This window comes from Oncorhynchus nerka, linkage group LG8 (genome assembly GCF_034236695.1).
Source record: "Oncorhynchus nerka isolate Pitt River linkage group LG8, Oner_Uvic_2.0, whole genome shotgun sequence".
NCBI classification, from domain to species: Eukaryota; Metazoa; Chordata; class Actinopteri; order Salmoniformes; family Salmonidae; genus Oncorhynchus; species Oncorhynchus nerka.
The window spans coordinates 23,867,194-23,886,770 of record NC_088403.1 but is presented as its reverse complement, the minus strand read 5'-3'; the positions used below and the strand labels follow the sequence as shown (position 1 = coordinate 23,886,770).

Sequence of the window (19,577 nt, the reverse complement as noted above, 5' to 3'; positions counted from 1 at the left end):
TTCCAAATGACAGCTCTGTTGTATTTTAATCTTAAATGATGATTACGTTGGAGCTTTTATATAATACCATTGTGGGGAGAATGGCGTTTGGAGTTCCTCCCACTCTCTCAGAGCTCAGTCTCTCTGCCTGTCCCGGAGTTAAGGGCTTTCAGATCTAATGATCAGAGGGGTTCTGTCTGAGTCACCAGAAGAACCAGGGCACGTCCTGCCTGGGGTTCAATTAGGCTGGACAGGGCATACAGTCCTCTGGGAGAGGGGGACAGAGGGAGAGAGGCAGTGAGGGACAGGGCTGAACGGGCTTACAGCTGGGCCTGGCTCGCTCTCCGTGAACCACATTAGTGGTGCCACATTAGCTGGCACCATCCCTCGTTACCATTGGGAGCTGTTGAGCATGTGAGTGACTCACAAGGGAACCCAGGAAGTTACAGGAGCATTAACCCATCAGGAAGTCATGTAGCTAAATCAGCTGGATTCATCTGCCCACATCCAGACCAATAGATAATAGATTTAAGAAACAAACTACATGCAGGCCGATACTTAACTGGAAGAGACCAGTAACAGTAGTAGATCTAACGGGATGGTGCTGGAGAAGTGGAAGCTACTGAATTCCTCATAATTCATAAGCACTTCAGTTTACAGTAGACCTACATAAATCACCAGATGTGATAAATGACAAGGTAAAATAGCAGATAGTGATAACCTAGGAATTGCTTGTTTGTTTATTTGAGATTTATGACCACACATTTGATAACAGGTAATTAACCACCATGTGTTGAACTATTTGAAGTACAAGAAATAAACAATTTCCTATCAAACATCTGGGAAATACAAGTGGAAGCATTAGTACTGTAAAATAAAGTACTACCCATAAAGCTTTACATAAAATGTTACATAGACCACCTACAGAAACCTCGACACCAATGTGGCCGGGTTTAGTCGGCCTAATATAGACAAGACAAGATGTTGCTTGTACAGACTTGACAGCATACACCCAAACATTCATAGCACTCCTCAAATGATTGTTCCTCTGACAGCAGGATGCCAGTACACTCCGCTGACAGACTCATTATGCTGTGTGTTTTATAGGATACACATGGTATAAACTGGCCAATGAAATGCTTACATGCAGGTTCCTTTCTGGAGAATGCAACAATTGTTTTGTGTTTGTGCGTGCGTCCTACCGTATGCCACCCCCCATGAAGTCCACAGCACAGACATGGACAGGGTCAGCCCATCAACGCCACACAATGTAAAACACGGACGCTTGGCGGTTGGTGTCCTTGAAGTGATTTAGTCGTTAATATTCACCACCGTTTCTGGAGGTGCTGCCTGTGCCGATGTACGCACCATCAGCATCACTGATATGGCTGTGACCTCTTGACCAGGATGTAATTAAACAAAGTATGTTTAGTGGGGCGGCTAGGAGGCAGATGAAGAATTGAGACTTGTGACAGAAGTATAGTAACAGAAAAGACTAATATGTAAACAAACAGAAACCAAAACATCTTCCTCCTCTCCATGAGTACACCTCAATTTATAATGAGTGTTAAGAGTTTAGACCTGATCTAGAACATTCCTTCCTGTTGCTCTTCTATTAGCATATCTCACGGTCATCTGACAAGGCTGGGTGTGTTACCTAGTTACCAACCTGAACGGCTGACACAGGAAGCAGGTCAGGGTGCCAACACGCAAACAAGTTTCAAATGTCATGCACACAAGTACAGTGAAATGCCTTTCTTGCAAGCTCTAACATGCTGACCTTGCGTTGCAAAATAAATTGACAAATAGATGTTTGTCAATCATTTCATCTAAACTGCTCACGCGCGTCAACGAACATCTGCATGGCCAGGTGAAAAATAGAACTTGGTTTGATTTGACGTGCTGCAAGTCCCACCTCTCCCATCTCCTCATTGGTTTTTAGGAGCATATAGATGAACTGCGGTCCACACTCCAGTCATTGGTGGTAATGCACCTTAAAGTTGGTTGCCAACCGACAAAGTCCGACGATCACCACCACATTACTATTAGGAATAAGGTGACAAGTCATCAGGATATATGATTTTTTTTTTTTTTTAAAGTTAAATTGTAGCAGCAGCATAAATGATGATTGTTTGCGAGTGTGTGCGTAGTCCATATACATGTGTGTGCATATTATGGGTGTTGGAGTGTTAGTGCAGAGTCCTACGAGTGCGCATAGACAGGGGTCAATTAATTTAGTCTGTGTATCCATTCTGTTAGCTATTTAGCAGTCTTATGGCTTGGGGATAGAAGCTATTCAGGAGCCTGTTGGTGTCAGACTTGATGCACCGGTACCGCTTGCAGTACGGAAGCAGAGAGAACAGTCTATGGCTTGGGTGGTTGGAGTCTAATGATTTTCCAGACCTTCCATTCACACCGCCTGCCCCTGTGATGTACTGGGCTGCCTGCAACAGCCTCTGTAGCACCATGTGATCGAGGGCGGTGCTATTGCCACACCAAGCAGTGACGCAGCTAGTCAATATGCTCTCAATGGTGCAGCTGTAGAACTTTGAGGATTTGAGGGCCCATGCCAAACCTTTTCAACTTCCTGACATTGAGGGAGAGGTTGTTGTCCTTGCACCAGACTGCCAGGTTACTGACTTCCTACCTGTTTCCTCATCACCGGTGATCAGGCCTACCACAGTCATGTCATTGGCAAACTTGGTGTTGGAGTCGTGCGTGGCCACGCAGTCGTGGGTGAACAGGGAGTACAGGAGGGGACTAAACACACACCCCTGTAGGGCCCATGTGTTGAGGGTGAGCGTGGCAGCCTGGGGTCAGTCCGTCCGGAAGTTCAGGATCCAGTTACAGAGGGAGGTGTCTGGAATGATGGAGTTGATGTGTGCCGTGCCATAACCATCCTTTCAAAGCACTTCATGATTACAGAATGATGAAAGTCATCTTAAAATATGGGGATTACAGAATGGGACAATGAGAAGTTGAAAATGACCGTGACTATGCCTGCCATCTGATCTACACATTCCCTGAGAATGCGCCCTGGAATACTGTCCGGACCCGTGGCCTTGCGTCGGCCTCGGAGAGCGAGATCAACAACCGAAGCAACAACATGTAACATAGCACCTATTTGTATAGGAATGCATGATATTGGGGGAGACCATTTCTATTTCTTATTAATACATTGAACAAAAATAGAAATGCAACAATCTAAGATTTTACTGAGCTACAGTTCATATGAGGAAATCAGTCCATTGAAATAAATAAATTAAGCCCTAATCTATGGATTTCACATGACTGGGAATACAGATATGCATCGGTTGGTCACAGATACATTCATTCAATAAAGTAGGGGCGTGGATGAGAAATCCAGTCAGTATCTGGTGTGACCACTATTTGCCTCATGCAGAGCAACACATCTCCTTCACATAGTGTTGATCAAGCTGTTGATTGTGGCCTGTGGAATGTTGTCCCACTCCTCTTCAATGGCTGTGCGAAGTTGCTGGACATTGTCGGGAAATGGAACACGCGGTCCTCCGTACACGTCGATCCAGTGCATCCCAAACATGCTCAATGGGTGATATGTCTGGTGAGTATGCAGTCCATGGTAAAACTGGGACATTTTCAGCTTCCAGGAATTGTGTACTGATCCTTGCGACATGGGTCCGTGTATTATCATGCTGAAACATGAGGTGATGGTGGCAGATGAATGACACGACAACGGACCTCGGGATCTTGTCACAGGTTCTCTGTGCATTCAAATTGTCCTTGATAAAAGGTAATAGTGTTCGTTGACCATAAGCTTAGGCCTGCCCATATCATAACTCCACCATGGGGCTCTCTGTTCACAACCTCGCCATCAGCAAACCGCTCGCCCACACAACGCTATACACACACTGTCTGTCATCTGCTCAGAAACAGTTGAAACTGGGATTCATCCATGAAGAGCACAATTCTCCAGCATGCCAGTGGCCATGAAAGGTGAGCATCTGCCCACTGAAGTCGGTTACGACACGAAACTGCAGTCAGGTCAAGTGGTGAGGATGACGAGCATGCAGAGGAGCTTCCCTGAAGCGGTTTCTGAGAGATTGTGCAGAACTTCTTCTGTTGTACAAACCCACAGTTTCATCAGCTGTCCGGGTGCCTGGTCTCAGACTACCCCCAGGTGAAGAAGCCCCCAGGTGAAGAAGCCAGATGTTGAGGGCATGGGCTGCCATGGTTACACATGGCCTGCGGTTGTGAGGCCAGTTGGATGTACTGCCAAATTATCTAAAACGATGTTTGAGGCAGCTTATGGTAGAGAAATTCTCCGGCAACAGCTCTGGTGTACACTATACTTGCAGTCAAGCATGCCAATTACACACATCCTCAAAAGTTGAGACATCTGTGACATTGTGTTGTGACAAATGTACATTTTAGAGTGTCCTTATATAGTCCCCAGCACAAGGTGTACCTGTGTAGTGATCATGCTGTTTAATACAGCTTATTGATATGCCACATCAGATGGATGGATTATCTTGGCAAATGAGAAATGCTCACTAACAGGGATGTAAAACAATTTGTGTGTCTGGAAAGGAGATATTTTTGTGTGTATGGAAAATGTTACTTTACATGTTGTGTTTATATTTTTCTTCAGTAAATGATTTTGGGCGACACAGTTTTCAAAAGAGTTCAAAATATTGGACGTCACAAACTTTAGAATTGCAACTCAGACGAATATTTGGAGACCTAAATCGCAGCCTGCAGCCATAGTGCTTGACCCGACTTGCTTCGAATCAGTTTCATCATTCATAGCAATACAGATGAATGTGGCCTAGGCTCTCAACAACAAGGAAGAGGTTTATACCATATAACCATAGACCACAAACCTAGAAGTGCCTTATTGTTATTAGAAACTGATTACCAACGTAATTAGAAAAGTACAAATAAAAGTTGTCATACTCGTGGTATACCACAGGTGTCAGCAAATCAGCATTCGAACCACACAGTTTATAAATATCAGCATGTACAACTAGAAGAAAATAGCAGGAAATCAAAACAAAAAACACAGGGACAATGTCCTCACCAAAAGCTTTCATAGCCATCCACTGACAGGCCTACAGTTTTACAGGTATTTCAGGACAGCCATTCTTGCTCATGGCATCAGTGAAGAATACCCATATTAATAGAGAAGACACATCCAGTCCTTCTCTTCCCCAATGGAGTGGATGGTAGAGCAGTATTTCAAAAACAATCACTAGTTTCTATCAAGGGAAATTGGCTTCTTTGTTTGTCAATGGAATGTCCACGGTTTTAATTGATTTTAGGTAAAACACATTGTGCAGTAGGCTAAACTCAGAGATAACTGCATCCACTATTGCAACAACCAATGGGAGTAGCGGTAAGAAAGAGCCTGAAGTTTAATTTTGACCTATGTTTATCTAAGAAATGGCGGAATCATAAACATACATACATCCATGCCTGAAGTAGCAAAAAAGGCGATGAGGTCTCAAACAAAAATGTTTTGAACATAGTAGTATAGTTATTGCAATTCGTTATTCCAACAGTTTCTGGGCCAATTACCAAGTTGGAAACATCATATGCACTCAGCTCGACATAGCATTCAAACACAATGCTGCAGAGAGGCGACAAAAAAGGTGTCAAATGCTGGAGGATTAAGCCAATGAATATGGCCCTTAGAAACCATTTGTGTTGCTGAACAAGCGTAACAAAGAGGGGTACTTTGTTGCAACTGTCTGTAAGGGTGATAACATACTGAAGGCTGGAACTGATGAGCCAGCGTGGACAATGACCTTTGTTCTGCTTATAGGCTAAATCGGGAAAAAAATTCTTAAACTTTTGTTTTATTAGGTGCTTTGATTTCAAGGTCTATGCAAAAGTTGACAATGTTTTAAATTTGATTACGACAGCTTGTGCGCTATGCGGAATTGTATGAAATTGTACCTAGAATTCTCAATTCAAATTGTTGCCATTATATGTATGCAGACCAATTGTTTATCACTGTAAATAGTGCGTTTGATATGTAGTTACAATGTCGCAATCGCAGCTAATATTACAGTTTGTGAAGTTCACGGATAACGATTGCTTCGTCCCACAATGTTTCACGTTGCGGGACGAAGCAAGGACAACCACTTCCCTTACCGAGGAGCAGTAGCTTGACCTCTCTTGCGGCTTTCTCCCCGTCGTCCCGCAGATTCCTGTCGATCATTTTACTGCGCTCCACCGCCGCCTTATCGTCGGTGCTCAGGGTACACCCCATCCTCAAGCAAATCCTCCCGACCCAAGTGATGCAAAAATATCAAATTTATACAGTACCAACATGCAAGGGTTAAAAAGCGAGCCGCTGCTCCCGGAGACCCACACACGCCCTTGTGTGAAAGCTATCCGGTCGCTTGGATTTATACTTTTTTTTAAGATAAAAAAAAATGGACCAGGAGTGTGCTTCTTTAGTCCACTATATTCCTACGCTTTCAGTCAGTGTAAGCTATTTCTCTCGTCGTGGCATAAATAGCTGTAAATGAAAACAGTTCCACGGCGAATTGCTCTCTCTGTCCCCAGCACGTCCGTCTTTCACTGCCACAGTGAGCTCTGCTCATTCAACTACAATTACCACCAGCTACTTCCTGTTTCATTTTTTTCTGTCAAAATACCAGACTGACCTTTGAGTCAATATATTGTGGTCTTTGGAAATGCCTAATACTGTAAGTGACATTTGATGTCACGCGAGAAAACAATGTACTGTACTTTACTGTTTCTTGTCTGTGTATAAAATATTATAGGGAACACTGGGGCCATCCCACTTCTGACACCGATATAGCTAAACCAAGGCAAACATGCTATTCACCCCCAAGAGAAACCTCAAGAGATATATTATACGGTTCATGCAGATTATTAGGCTACTAGGGTGTTATAATATATATTTCATTATCAAACCATGAGGGTTGTTAAAGGATACGTGATTTCTTAGTCTATAGCCTTATTCTTTGATTCTAGTAGCCTACGCCTAAAGTTAATATACAGTACACATATAATTAAATTAATTCTGGAATTAAAACATTTAATTCCAAAATAAAACAATATCAAAAGGCTATGCAACTCCTGAGTTGTTGTTGCATTTCTGCCACCTGGTGGTTTTATAGAGAAAACTCCATGGAAAGACCTCATCTCCACCTTCTGATAGAGATACCATATGAATAGTCTGCATCACACGAGACTGCTGAGGGGAGGATGACTCATAACAATGGCCGGAATGGAGTGAATGTAATTGTACCAAACATGTGTTTGATACCATTCCATTGATTTATTTCCATCCAGGCATGCAGGGAACATTTCCAGCATGCCTTTTACATATCATTTTACTTTCAAATGGGGATGTTTAGGAGTACATGCAAAATAATGGCGGTGACCCCTGCTATTCTAATGGTTTCCTATAAACAGATTTCCCTTTGTGACCACAGATACAGGCCAGGTGCTGGGGAAAGTACAAGAGGTAGATACAGAATTATAACGTGGTATGAGACAGCGCCATACAGCGTTACAGCTTGGCTAATGGAAAGCCCATTTTTCAACTAATCTGTTCTGGGTGATACTTTCTTCATTCTCGGATGTCCGTGCCCAGTTGGAGGTGGTTCTCCACCTGTGGTCTGTCTTACAGAATAGCCAGGAAGATGTGGTGATGGAGATGGTGAGCCTGGTTAGAGAGACCATCGATCTAGTGGCTGCTTTCAGGAAGGTGCTGATTGTCAGAGGTCTCCCCAAGACCGGCTCTGGGAAGATCCCCGTGCCAACCTGGTCAACAAGAAGCCATTCACCTAATCTAAATTTAGGATGAATTCAACAAGCCCATTGAATCATATTACAAAATGTGAGACATTCAGGCCCACTTTGAGGGATAGTTGCATAGAAATGAATAATGGTTGTTGTTTCTGGACAACAAAGGTGGAATTATTCAGTAAGATTCCTGTACAGCTGCCATTTCAGTTTTCTGGTGAGCCAGTTGTTGGATAATTTGAATTCATACCAACAAATTGGATAAACGTTTGAGGATCATATCAAATATCAAATGTAATTCAATTTAAACTGATTTAATATATAAAAAAGGCTGCTGTGGAAGCCTCTGTCTCCACAGATCACTTCTACTATTGAGGACCCAGATGTGGGCAAGGACATTGAGGATGGTGAAACAGGAGCTAAGACCTGCTGGACAGTGACTCTCTCTAGGCTGCTCCTTTAGCCTCTAACCTCACACCTGGGCAGCAGTCTAATTAGCTATACTGTCCTTCGCCTGAGTTGTGATGCTGTGAATGAACATTATAACCTACTTCCTACCATAAGGGGCCATCTTCACAAACCAACACTCGACCACCAAGCTGTACACTGTCCAACGGAATATGCTTAAGCCCTCAGCAAGATCCAAAATTAAAGATCTTGTGATTGTAATGAACACAAGGTGAGACAGAGAACCGGTTTCAAGTGCAGGGCGCAGCAGGTGTTTATTGCAAAGGACCACAGGAGGAGGCAGGTAGCTGGGTCCAGGGGCAGGCAGAAGGTCATACACAGGGGCTATAAAAGGGCAACAGTACAGGCAGGGAATTGCTAGTAACCTAGTCCAGGAGATCAGGCAATAGGCAGATAACAGTAAATCCAAGTACAGGCAAAAACTATCATACACTATCATACACTATCATACACAAGCGGCATAAATCACAGAGGAACCCCCAGTGCTCAGAACAACATGTGTCACAAAACAAACAAAACCTAACAGTGACGGGGTGCAAGGAACTGAACTAGATAGTGTGTGATAATGACATACAGGTGTGTGATCAGGTGATTATAATTCAGATGATTGGAATCTGGAGAGTGAGCTGCGTTCAGGGGATCTAGGTGTTTGAGAGTGTGAGCTGGAAGCAGATGTTACAGTGATATCAATTTTTTTAAATTACTTGGCCATGAACGGGATCTTTTTCACTTACTAATACATTGGAGCCTTCAGTGGCCTCTCATTTAAACTGCACAGGATCATGCTGGTGGCCATCTGGTGGAGAATACAAGTGAAGAGAACATAGTGATGAATACTCATTTGAAGCTCTGAACCCCTGAGTTCCTTGATAGCTCAACAGGTTAGTGCTGGAGTGGCAAGCCAACTCCAACATGGGTTTGAATGCTAGCTTTGCCCAAGCTGTTTGTATTTAAGTGTTCTAGACTTGTCTGGTTAAATATCACGGATGAGCACTTCTCAGGAGTGGCTCATGAGGTATATGCTGGGTTTTACACACCCAGCACTTCAAGGTCACATTTCTTGCAATGTGGGTTTGAGCCCCACTCAGTCTGTCTCTCCTTCATGGTGAAGTAGGAGGTGGTGTTGCTGGATCCAGTATCTGGTAAGTGGGCTGGGGTTGCCCAGGATGGTGCACTGGTAGGGATACCCCATAGGGGAGGGGTAGATGGGGGCACTGGGGTTAGTGGGGAGGAAAGGAGTGGCTATTAGCAAAGGTGAAGAAAGAACAGGACGGGTTAACACAGACATCTCCGTCATGTGAGGCATGGGTTCACATCCTGCAACTATTATCTTCAAGCCTCTGATCATTTGCATGGTTAGATATGTCATGTCTCAATGGGTTAATGCACACTCATTCAATTCCTAAACAATCAGCTCATTGACACACACTATGCGCCACAGAGGTAAAAACTTTTGACAGCTCTTCCAACCTATGTGAAACGAAAAGCAAACAAGACAGATCTGAGAACCTTGCGCCTGTTAATAATCACGGCAGTAATCCGAAATGGTAATGTTAGTCATGACCCCAGTCTTGCAATGTCATTAAATATAACTGCATTCACTAGATTTAATTGCACACATCTTCTAATGTCATTTCTAATATATTGTAACTATTCCAAATGGTTTCACATGAAGAGAGGCATGCTTATGTGCCTGTTTGCGAAGCAAGGATCAAACATTGAAATAGGTGTAGAACTTTTCCTGTGGATATGGAATGGAGATGGGAACGAGAATTGGAGGGGAGGAAGCCACGTGCTGTAGATGAAGGATCCTTACCCGTGGACTGTAGTGTAATAACACATAGCTGTTGGCAGGCTGCTGTGGTGATGGTGTCATTCTGAAGTATCTCAATGTGTGAAAGACAGTCATTTCAACCAATATTTTACTGACAGTATTTTTTGTTGTTGACAATCAACATTTGCTTGATCAGCCTCTTTCAGATCGTAGTTTATTATGTAGAATGCATATGCTGCTTTGGCATATTGAACAAGGAATCACACGTAAGCTTTAGTCATGTTTGGCCCAGGTTTGTGCACCTGTTGTAGTGAATCTTCAGGTGGAGTTTGATATCCTCCTGTGGATTAAATACATTTAAATAAAAGTGTGTCTTTTAGCAGATGCTCAAAGCTATTTACGGGAACAATTAGGGTTGAGTGCCTTCCTCAAGGGCAAATCAACATATTTTTTATTGAGTCAGCTTGGGGATTCAAACCAGAAACTTTTTGGTTACTGGCCCAACGCTCTTAACCACTAGGCTACCTGGTGCCCGTAAAAGAAGAAGAACAGGGTGTGGCAGGTCAGGAAGGCAGAGGAGGCTGGTGGGAGGTGCCATAGGAGGATGTACTCATTGTAATGGCTAGAATGGATTATATTGAACTGTATCAAACATATGGAAACCACATGTTTGAATCCGTTCCATTAATTCCAATCCAGCCATTACAATGAGCCCATCCAAAAAAAGAAACGTCCCTTTTTCATTATCGCTCAAAGATAATTTGTAAAATTCCAAATAACTTCACAGATCTTCATTGTAAAGGGTTTAAACACTGTTTCCCAATTTAATGAGCATGCACCTGTGGAACGGTCGTTAAGACACTAACAGCTTACAGACGGTAGGCAATTAAGGTCACAGTTATGAAAACTTAGGACACTAAAGAGGCCTTTCTACGGACTCTGAAAAACACAGAAAGAAAGATGCCCAGGATCCCTGCTCATCTTTGCGAACATGCCTTAGGCATGCTGCAAGGAGGCATGAGGACTGCAGATGTGGCCAGGGCAATAAATTGCAATGTCCATAACTGTTGTAAGGCAGGTCCTCACCAGACATCACTGGCAACAACGTTGCCTATTGTCACAAACCCACCGTCGCTGGACCAGACAGGACTGGCAAAAAGTGCTCTTCACTGATGAGTCGCGGTTTTGTATCACCAGGGGTTATGGTCGGATTTGCGTTTATCGTCGAAGGAATGAGCATTACACCGAGGCCTGTACTCTGGAGCGGGATCGATTCGGAGGTGGAGGGTCTGTCATGGTCTGGGGAGGTGTGTCACAGCATCATTGGACTGAGCTTGTTGTCATTGCAGGCAATCTCAACGCTGTGCATTACAGGGAAGACATCCTTCTCCCTCATGTGGTACCCTTCCTGCAGGCTCATCCTGACATGACCCTCCATCATGAAAATGCCACCAGCCATACTGCTCATTCTGTGCATGATTTCCTGCAAGACAGGAATGTCAGTGTTCTGCCATGGCCAGTGAAGAGCCCGGATCTCAATCTCATTGAGCACGTCTGGGACCTGTTGGATCGGAGAGTGAGGGCTAGGGCCATTCCCCCAAGAAATGTCCGGGAACTTGCAGGTGCCTTGGTGGAAGAGTGGGTCAACATCTCACAGCAAGGACTGGCAAATCTGGTGCAGTCCATGAAGAGGAGATGCACTGCAGTACTTAATGCAGCTGGTGGCCACAACAGATACTGGTACTTTTGATTTTGACAACCCCCCCCCTTTGTTCAGGGACACATTATTCAATTTCTGTCACTTCTGTGGAACTTGTTCAGTTTATGTCTCAGTTGTTGAATCTTGTTATGTTCATACTAATATCTACACATGTTCAGTTTGCTGAAAATAAATGCAGTTGACAGTGAGAGGACGTTTCTTTTTTTGCTGAGTTTATATGTCCTCCCACCAGCTTCCTCTGGGTCAAGGTGTTTAGTAAAGTAGAGATATGGATGTGGGACTGAGGGTCACCTGGAGGGAAGAGGAGGAACCTATTAACTCTAAGATAACAACACCTGAATAACGCATGTCAGTACCGTATTGCAATAATAAATACACCTGTTCAACAAAAGATGTAGGTCTGTATTTGTAACACCAGGGGGCATATTTGTGACACAGAATCTCCCACATACTGAATGACCTGACATTTGACCAGACCGAGGTAGAAGATAACTCCAATATCACTCAAATCTATGGCTGTCATAACCATGGTTTGCCATAATCATATAATCAAGATTACACTTCTCCTTCTTCGTTATCAGCATGGGATTAGTAAAGCCCTGCAAATTCCATTGAAAACATAGAGTTGTGGATATATTCTCTGAAAAGTACCCAATTCGTCTCCTCCGACCCACCTCCAACAGTGACCATCTCAGCTCTTCCTCTAAACAGTGGGAGGGTATAAAGCAACCCACATACCATCAGGAAATAATATTAGAATAGAATATCCAGTTAACACAACATGATATACAGAGACCTGCTCTGTATTTATAGGTACAGAAATCACAGTTCCTCTCAGAGCATCTCCTTCCTTCTTGACTCCTCCTCAGTTAAGCGGAGCTCCAATCAGCTAGTGTAGTGTAGTGATATCTGTAGGTCAGGAGTCATCATCACCCAACCTTCAACCCCCAGCTGTCACATTACTATATACATCTTATCAGTAGGTGACCTGGTTTAGGACCAGCTACATCTGTCTGTACTTGTCCTTCAGTCTCAGTCTCTCGGTCTCTCCACTGGCACGGCTGCTGCTGGGACCTACATACACCACAGACAGAAACACACACCACCATGGGTTGCTGTAACAAGCTGTGTGGGCTAAAGGCTGGAATTGGGGCTGGAATTGCGGTGGCCGTATTAGGTATAATCCTTATCCCCGTGGGGAACAATATCATCCGTGAGACTGTCACAAAGGTGAGTGTCAGCTGGCTAGAGCTGTAACCATTGTGGATTTATGAGAGGTCCATTTAGGAAAAAGTGGTTTGCTGCTAGCGAGAAAGGGACATGAGAGTAGATTCTAAACAGTAAGTGAAAGAAACATCTTCATTTGTTCAATCTCTTGAATATTTTGCATCTAAAAAGTTGACATAACTTAAATAAATGAGTGAAAAGATTGCTGCTTTACTTAAAATCAGGGCACTGTATAGAAAGTGTTTCTGTTTGTCTGGTGAAGGTAGGAATCGGTCATCGAGCCTGGGACCACAGCCTGGGACAACTGGGTGTCTGCAGACACACCTGTCTACAGACAGTTCTGGCTCTTTGACGTGCAGAACCCACAGGACGTGGTGGAGAATGGGTCAAAGCCCAAATTGGTGGAGAAAGGGCCCTACACATACAAGTAGGTCCCTACTCACTCAGATGCCTCTAAAAGATCAACAAAATGATGTATATACGATGTGCATCATCTCTGTTAGGTGATTTCAATGCTGTATAGAGGAAGAAAAACCTATGGTGTTGTTCATCTCCACTTTGTATTCTAAATAGAATTGGATGACTTTGAATTATAAATTGCTCTTTAATATCTACTTCTAATATATATGAAGAGAAAACACCTATATTTTAATACATCTAATCTAGAATCCAATCTAATATGATATAATGTACGAGAGATTAAAAGTCACTGGGTGAGAAAGCAGGAGACGATAGGGTGGGTGACACTCGTCCGTGTGTGTCTCTCTACCCATCAGGACGCGGTACCTGCCCAAAGAGAACATCACGGCCAACCCAGAGAACCACACCATCTGCTCCCTGCGGGGGCCATATTTGAGCCCTCCTTGTCTGTGGGGTCTGAGGACGACAGTGTCACCTCCCTCAACCTGGCTGTGGCTGTAAGTGGGTGACACCTCATTATCTTGTGATGGCTCTCTCTACCTGTCTGAGTGGATGTTGTGTATTCCACCTCTGTCGAGGTTCCTTTGTCTGGAGTAGAGAAAAAGGACAATAAGGAGAGCTGGGGTTGAAGGGAACCAATTGTCTGGATTATATGAGCACAACATAAGTTATGGGGCCCTAGCTTTCACTGTCTTTACAAACCACAACTTATTTAGTTGTGAGTCTGGCTGTGGTGGTCTCACAACACTCCAGTGTTATTGTGAATGTTTGGTTGAAGTGCACAAGTACAGTGCCTTAGGAAAGTGTTCAGATCCCTTGACTTTTCCACATTTTGTTACATTACAGCCTTATTTTAATATGGATTTGGATTTTTTCCCCCTCATCAATCTACACACAATACCCCATAATGACAAAGCAAAAACAGGCTTTTAGAAATTGAAAGATCACATTTACATAAGTATTCAAACCCTTTACTCAGTACTTTGTTGATGCTACAAGCTTGGCACACCTGTATTTGGGGAGTTTCTCCCATTCTCTGTCAGGTGGTGAGCGTCGCTGCACAGCTATTTTCAGCTCTCTCCAGAGATGTTAGATCAGGTTCAAGTCCGGGCTCTGGCTGGGCCACTCAAGAACATTCAGAGACTTGTCCTGAAGCCACTCCTGTGTTGTCTTGCCAGGTTTCCTCCAGACCTGATGCTTGGCATTCAGGCCAAACAGTTCAATCTTGGTTCCATCAGACCAGAGAATCTTTAGCTGCTTTTTGGCAAACTCCAAGCAGGCTGTCATGTGCCTTTTACTGAGGAGTGGCTTCCGTCTGGCCACTCTACCATAAAGGCTTGATTGGGGGAGTGTGGCGGAGATGCTTGTTCTTCTAGAAAGTTCTCCCATCTCCACAGAGGAACTCTAGAGCTCTGTCAGAATGACCATCAAAAATCCTTCGACCTCATGGCTTGGTTTTTGGTTTTTGCTCTGACATGCACTGTCAACTGTGTGCCTTTCTCAATCATAAATGTACCACAGGTGGACTCCAATCAAGTTGTAGAAACATCTTTGCCTCCCAAGTGGCGCAGTGGTCTAAGACTATGCCACTAGAGATCCTGGTTTGAGGCCAGGCTCTATCGCAGCCGACAGGGAGACCCATGGCGCGGCGCACAATTGTCCCAGCGTCGTCCGGGTTAGGGGAGGGTTTGGCCGGCAGGGAGACCCATGGCGCAGCGCACAATTGTCCCAGCGTCGTCCGGGTTAGGGGAGGGTTTGGCCGGCAGAGACCCAAGAAGCAGTGCGGCTTGACTGGGTTGTGTTTCGGAGGACTCACGGCCTTCCTGACCTTTGCCTCTCCCGAGTCCTTATGGGAGTTGCAGAAATGGGACAAGATTGGATACCACGAAATTGGGGAGAAAAGGGGGCATTTAATGATTATTTTTTTAAGTAAAGAAAAAAAGAAAAGAAAAAGAAAAAGGATGAAACAGGATGAAACAGGATGAAACAGGATGCACCTGAGCTTCATTTCGAGTCTCATAGCAAAGGGTCTGAATACTTATGTAAATAAGGTATTTCTGTTTCTGTTGCAATCCTCTATCTGTATGAGCCGGGGAAGCAGTAATATGCAGGTGTGCTGACATTATGTAATGTACTCGTTTTGAATCATGGAAATGCAACTTCCTTTTTCTTCTCCTTCCTTTCAGGGTGGGTACAAGTTGTTTCCCCCATGGGTACTGGAAGCTGCAATGAAGTTAAACAATGTCTCCCTCTTCCAGCGACGGACAGTGAGGGAAATACTCTGGGGTTACAAAGACCCCATTCTGAAAGGGACACTGGGCCTCTTTTTTCCTGTAAGCTCACCAGCATATCAGTTTCATACACCTTCCCTATATAGAATAATACACATCCTTTATATTCATACACCTTCCCTATATAGAATAATACAAATCCTTTATTTTGTTTTATATGTACGTTATTCCAAAAAATACCAATCTACATTATTTATGTTACATTCACTGAAAATGTAAGAATAACTTAATGAAATGTAATGTACTATGGTGTGATGTGCTCTTTCCTCAGTACAACGGCACCTATGATGGGCCATACAGTGTCTTCACGGGCAAGGATGACATCTCTAAAGTGTCTATCATTGACAGCTGGCAGGGGGAAAAGTGAGTCTATCTTGAGCCTCCACACACTGAAGTTGATGGAGAGTTGTTGTGAGGGTTGAATCCAAATAGTGCAATGAGTGCACGCTAACCTTCCCCCCCCATATCATAACAGGGACCCATGATGTAATTCTCTTACCGTTTTTCCGTTTCCGGATGTAAATGCACTTCACCTACTGTAATATCAATAAACAAAATGAAAAATTAATAAATGTGCATCTGCACAGTTCTAGTAAATGTGTTTTTGTGACATTTTCTGTGTAAATTGTTCAAAGTAGTCCTTGTGCATAGAGTTGCATGGTTTGTTGTTAAACTTTTAAATCAATGCTTTTTGTTTGGCGTACATCTTAAAGTGAAACATCTGAGTCTGTTACCGTTACCGTAGGGTCCATATTGTCAGTTCAGTCTAATGGCGTCATGGATTTACAGCATCATCTGTAGAATTACCATGTAAAACCACAGGTCTTTGGTGAGTGTAGGCAGGCGCGGACTGGCTATCTGGTATTTTGGGCAAAAGCCAGATGGGCTGGTCCATTTGTAGCCCAGTAGGCCTGTCTAACTAGTTATTTTTTGTGCCCCAAATAATGATCTGGCTAATAATGGGGGCCTCAAAGAAAAAAAATAGGCCGGTGTGGGGGCCTCAAGGAAAACAATATGCTGGTATGTTTGAAATGCCAGGGCCAATTTATTGTCCCAATCCACCCCTGAATGTAGGTAGTTTTTGTCTGGGTCGTATTACCCAATAACTGATGGCTTTACTGATTTCTCTCTAATAGGAAGGTGTCTTTCTGGAACAACACATACTGCGACATGATCAACGGCACAGGTACAGTCACCCAAATACCCAGGCAGCAAACAACTTGCATTGAATCACTGTCTTGTTGAATTACATTTTACTCACACAACCAAAACATTTCAAATGCATAAGAAATCAATTAAGAACACTGGAGAATCATTACTGAATCATCTTATACTCCCATGGTTAATATATTACATTCTATGTTCTTTACCTTTGTTCTGACTATTTTCATCAGATGGCTCGTCATTCTCTCCCTTCCTGGACAAGAAGAAGGCTCTGTACTTCTTCTCCCCTGACATCAGCAGGTGGAGTGATCATTTACCTATTGGGGAGGATAGTAATGTTCAGATCTCATGTAGACTGGTGTTATGGTATACAAAGACAAGTGGAGATGATAACTCATCAATGTTCAGATCTCATGTAGACTGGTGTTATGGTATACAAAGACAAGTGGAGATGATAACTCAATGTTCAGATCTCATGTAGACTGGTGTTATGGTATACAAAGACAAGTGGAGATGATAACTCAATGTTCAGATCTCATGTAGACTGGTGTTATGGTATACAAAGACAAGTGGAGATGATAACTCATCAATGTTCAGATCTCATGTAGACTGGTGTTATGGTATACAAAGACAAGTGGAGACGATAACTCAATGTTCAGATCTCATGTAGACTGGTGTTATGGTATACAAAGACAAGTGGAGATGATAACTCAATGTTCAGATCTCATGTAGACTGGTGTTATGGTATACAAAGACAAGTGGAGATGATAACTCATCAATGTTCAGATCTCATGTAGACTGGTGTTATGGTATACAAAGACAAGTGGAGATGATAACTCAATGTTCAGATCTCATGTAGACTGGTGTTATGGTATACAAAGACAAGTGGAGATGATAACTCAATGTTCAGATCTCATGTAGACTGGTGTTATGGTATACAAAGACAAGTGGAGATGATAACTCAATGTTCAGATCTCATGTAGACTGGTGTTATGGTATACAAAGACAAGTGGAGATGATAACTCAATGTTCAGATCTCATGTAGACTGGTGTTATGGTATACAAAGACAAGTGGAGATGATAACTCAATGTTCAGATCTCATGTAGACTGGTGTTATGGTATACAAAGACAAGTGGAGATGATAACTCATCAATGTTCAGATCTCATGTAGACTGGTGTTATGTTATACAAAGACAAGTGGAGATGATGTTTAATGTCTCGGTCTATTATTTTCCCGTACTTTACTATTGTATGTACAGACACTCATCCAAGGACATCTCGCTCTCATTACATATTCTCCAGGGTGTTAAAGTGAAGGATTACACCGCACTCCCTATAGTTTGGCTAAACGAGGTAAGTCATTTGAGCTGTACTTACTGCTGCCAGGCCTTACTTCTAAAACTTTTTATTAACTTGCGTTTGTTATGGCATATTTCCAAAGTATTTCCTGAGTATATAACCTCTCGTTTCTGTACGTGCCATACCTCAACGACTGTCTGTTTCCACAGACGGCATCCCTGGATGACGAGACAGCGGACAGGTTTAAGAAGGAGCTGTTATCTCGTGTTGACATGCTGGAGACGGTGCAGTTCACGCTGATAGGCTTAGGGTCAGCAGCCTTGGTACTCTGCACAGTGGCACATTGTTTGGTAAGCAGAAACAACAAGCTTGTGTGAGAGGGACAATGCTGCTGTGCAACAGAGGAACAGCGGGGGTACAAGGACATCAGTGTGCTGTAATTTGTCACTTAATATCACGCACGTTCATCATTTGTGTTATTTACAATGTCAAAATTCTTGCTCTGATACAAAGCAAGGATATATTGTAGACATTGTGGGAGTTAGAATGTACTTCTTTGTACAAATTCTTATAAAACTGTTCCTTTATGTTATTGTAATTTGATTTGCACACACCTCCCGGCTAGATTTTGGTCAGAGATTTTGAAAGCTAGAATATACGGCGGTTGAAATTGCTATGACATTAATGTAGCGAACATTCATGACTCCAATAAAAAGAAATCAAGCTGATTCAAATGTATTCAACTTAATCTCAGCTCCCACTGAAGTTGAGCCATGAATATCAATGGAGGCAGGAACGGGGAGGAAGTGAAGTTGTTTTATGATACCCTGCTTCTCAAGGGGTCTTAAGTAGAGTTGATACTCGGCTTCTCAAGGGGTCTTAAGTAGGGTTATGGCACGGCATGAGTCTAGCTTAAACTGGCCCACCTAACCAGCTTAGGTTCTCTCATTACTGGAACAAACCGCTCGATTGTACATTTGAAGCCAAATGATTCAGTTTCCCTTTCACCTCATGTGGCCCGTAAATCAAAGTGAGAGTGAAAACACCCCCATAAGGATGATTATTCTGTGGTTTCTGCATGGCACTTGGGTTTGTTTGGTAAGAAAGCACTGTTTTTCCCTGCAAGGAACCCTCCCTTAGTTTTAAGGGGTTTAAGGTGACCATTTGCCGGTTCCCGGGGCGCTTTGATACCGGTCTACTCGAGAGTACAGTAACAGTGGAAAGCGTTTCATTGAGATTGCTCGTTCAATCTTTACTTGCGTTCGGGCTCCTCAGCTCTCTAGCCTTCCCTGCACCAGCACACTCTAAAGCAGCCATTTTCTTTCTAAGCCATATCTTCTAAGATGTGTGGCTGTTTGAAAATGAATATTAAGTACTGAATATGAATCTACAAACGGAAACTAACCAATATTCAATGCTAGTTCTAACAGCAGCTACTGATATCTTCATGTAAATATTCTGAAGGAAAGT

General features: G+C 43.2%; 1 protein-coding gene and 1 pseudogene across 1 annotated transcript in view; one reads left to right on the top strand and one right to left on the bottom strand.

Moving 5' to 3' along the window:
- LOC115132987 (guanine nucleotide-binding protein G(i) subunit alpha-1) overlaps positions 1–6,569 on the bottom strand; it is a 32,199-nt gene extending 25,630 nt beyond the window's left edge. The window contains exon 1 of the mRNA XM_065021540.1: positions 6,115–6,569. Within this exon, the coding sequence (XP_064877612.1) occupies positions 6,115–6,232 (118 nt within the window). The 5' untranslated portion in view covers positions 6,233–6,569. The remainder of the gene's footprint in view (positions 1–6,114) is intronic.
- A 6,133-nt stretch (positions 6,570–12,702) lies between these two features.
- LOC115133796 (platelet glycoprotein 4-like) lies at positions 12,703–19,564 on the top strand (annotated as a pseudogene).
- Positions 19,565–19,577: the final 13 nt, after the last annotated feature.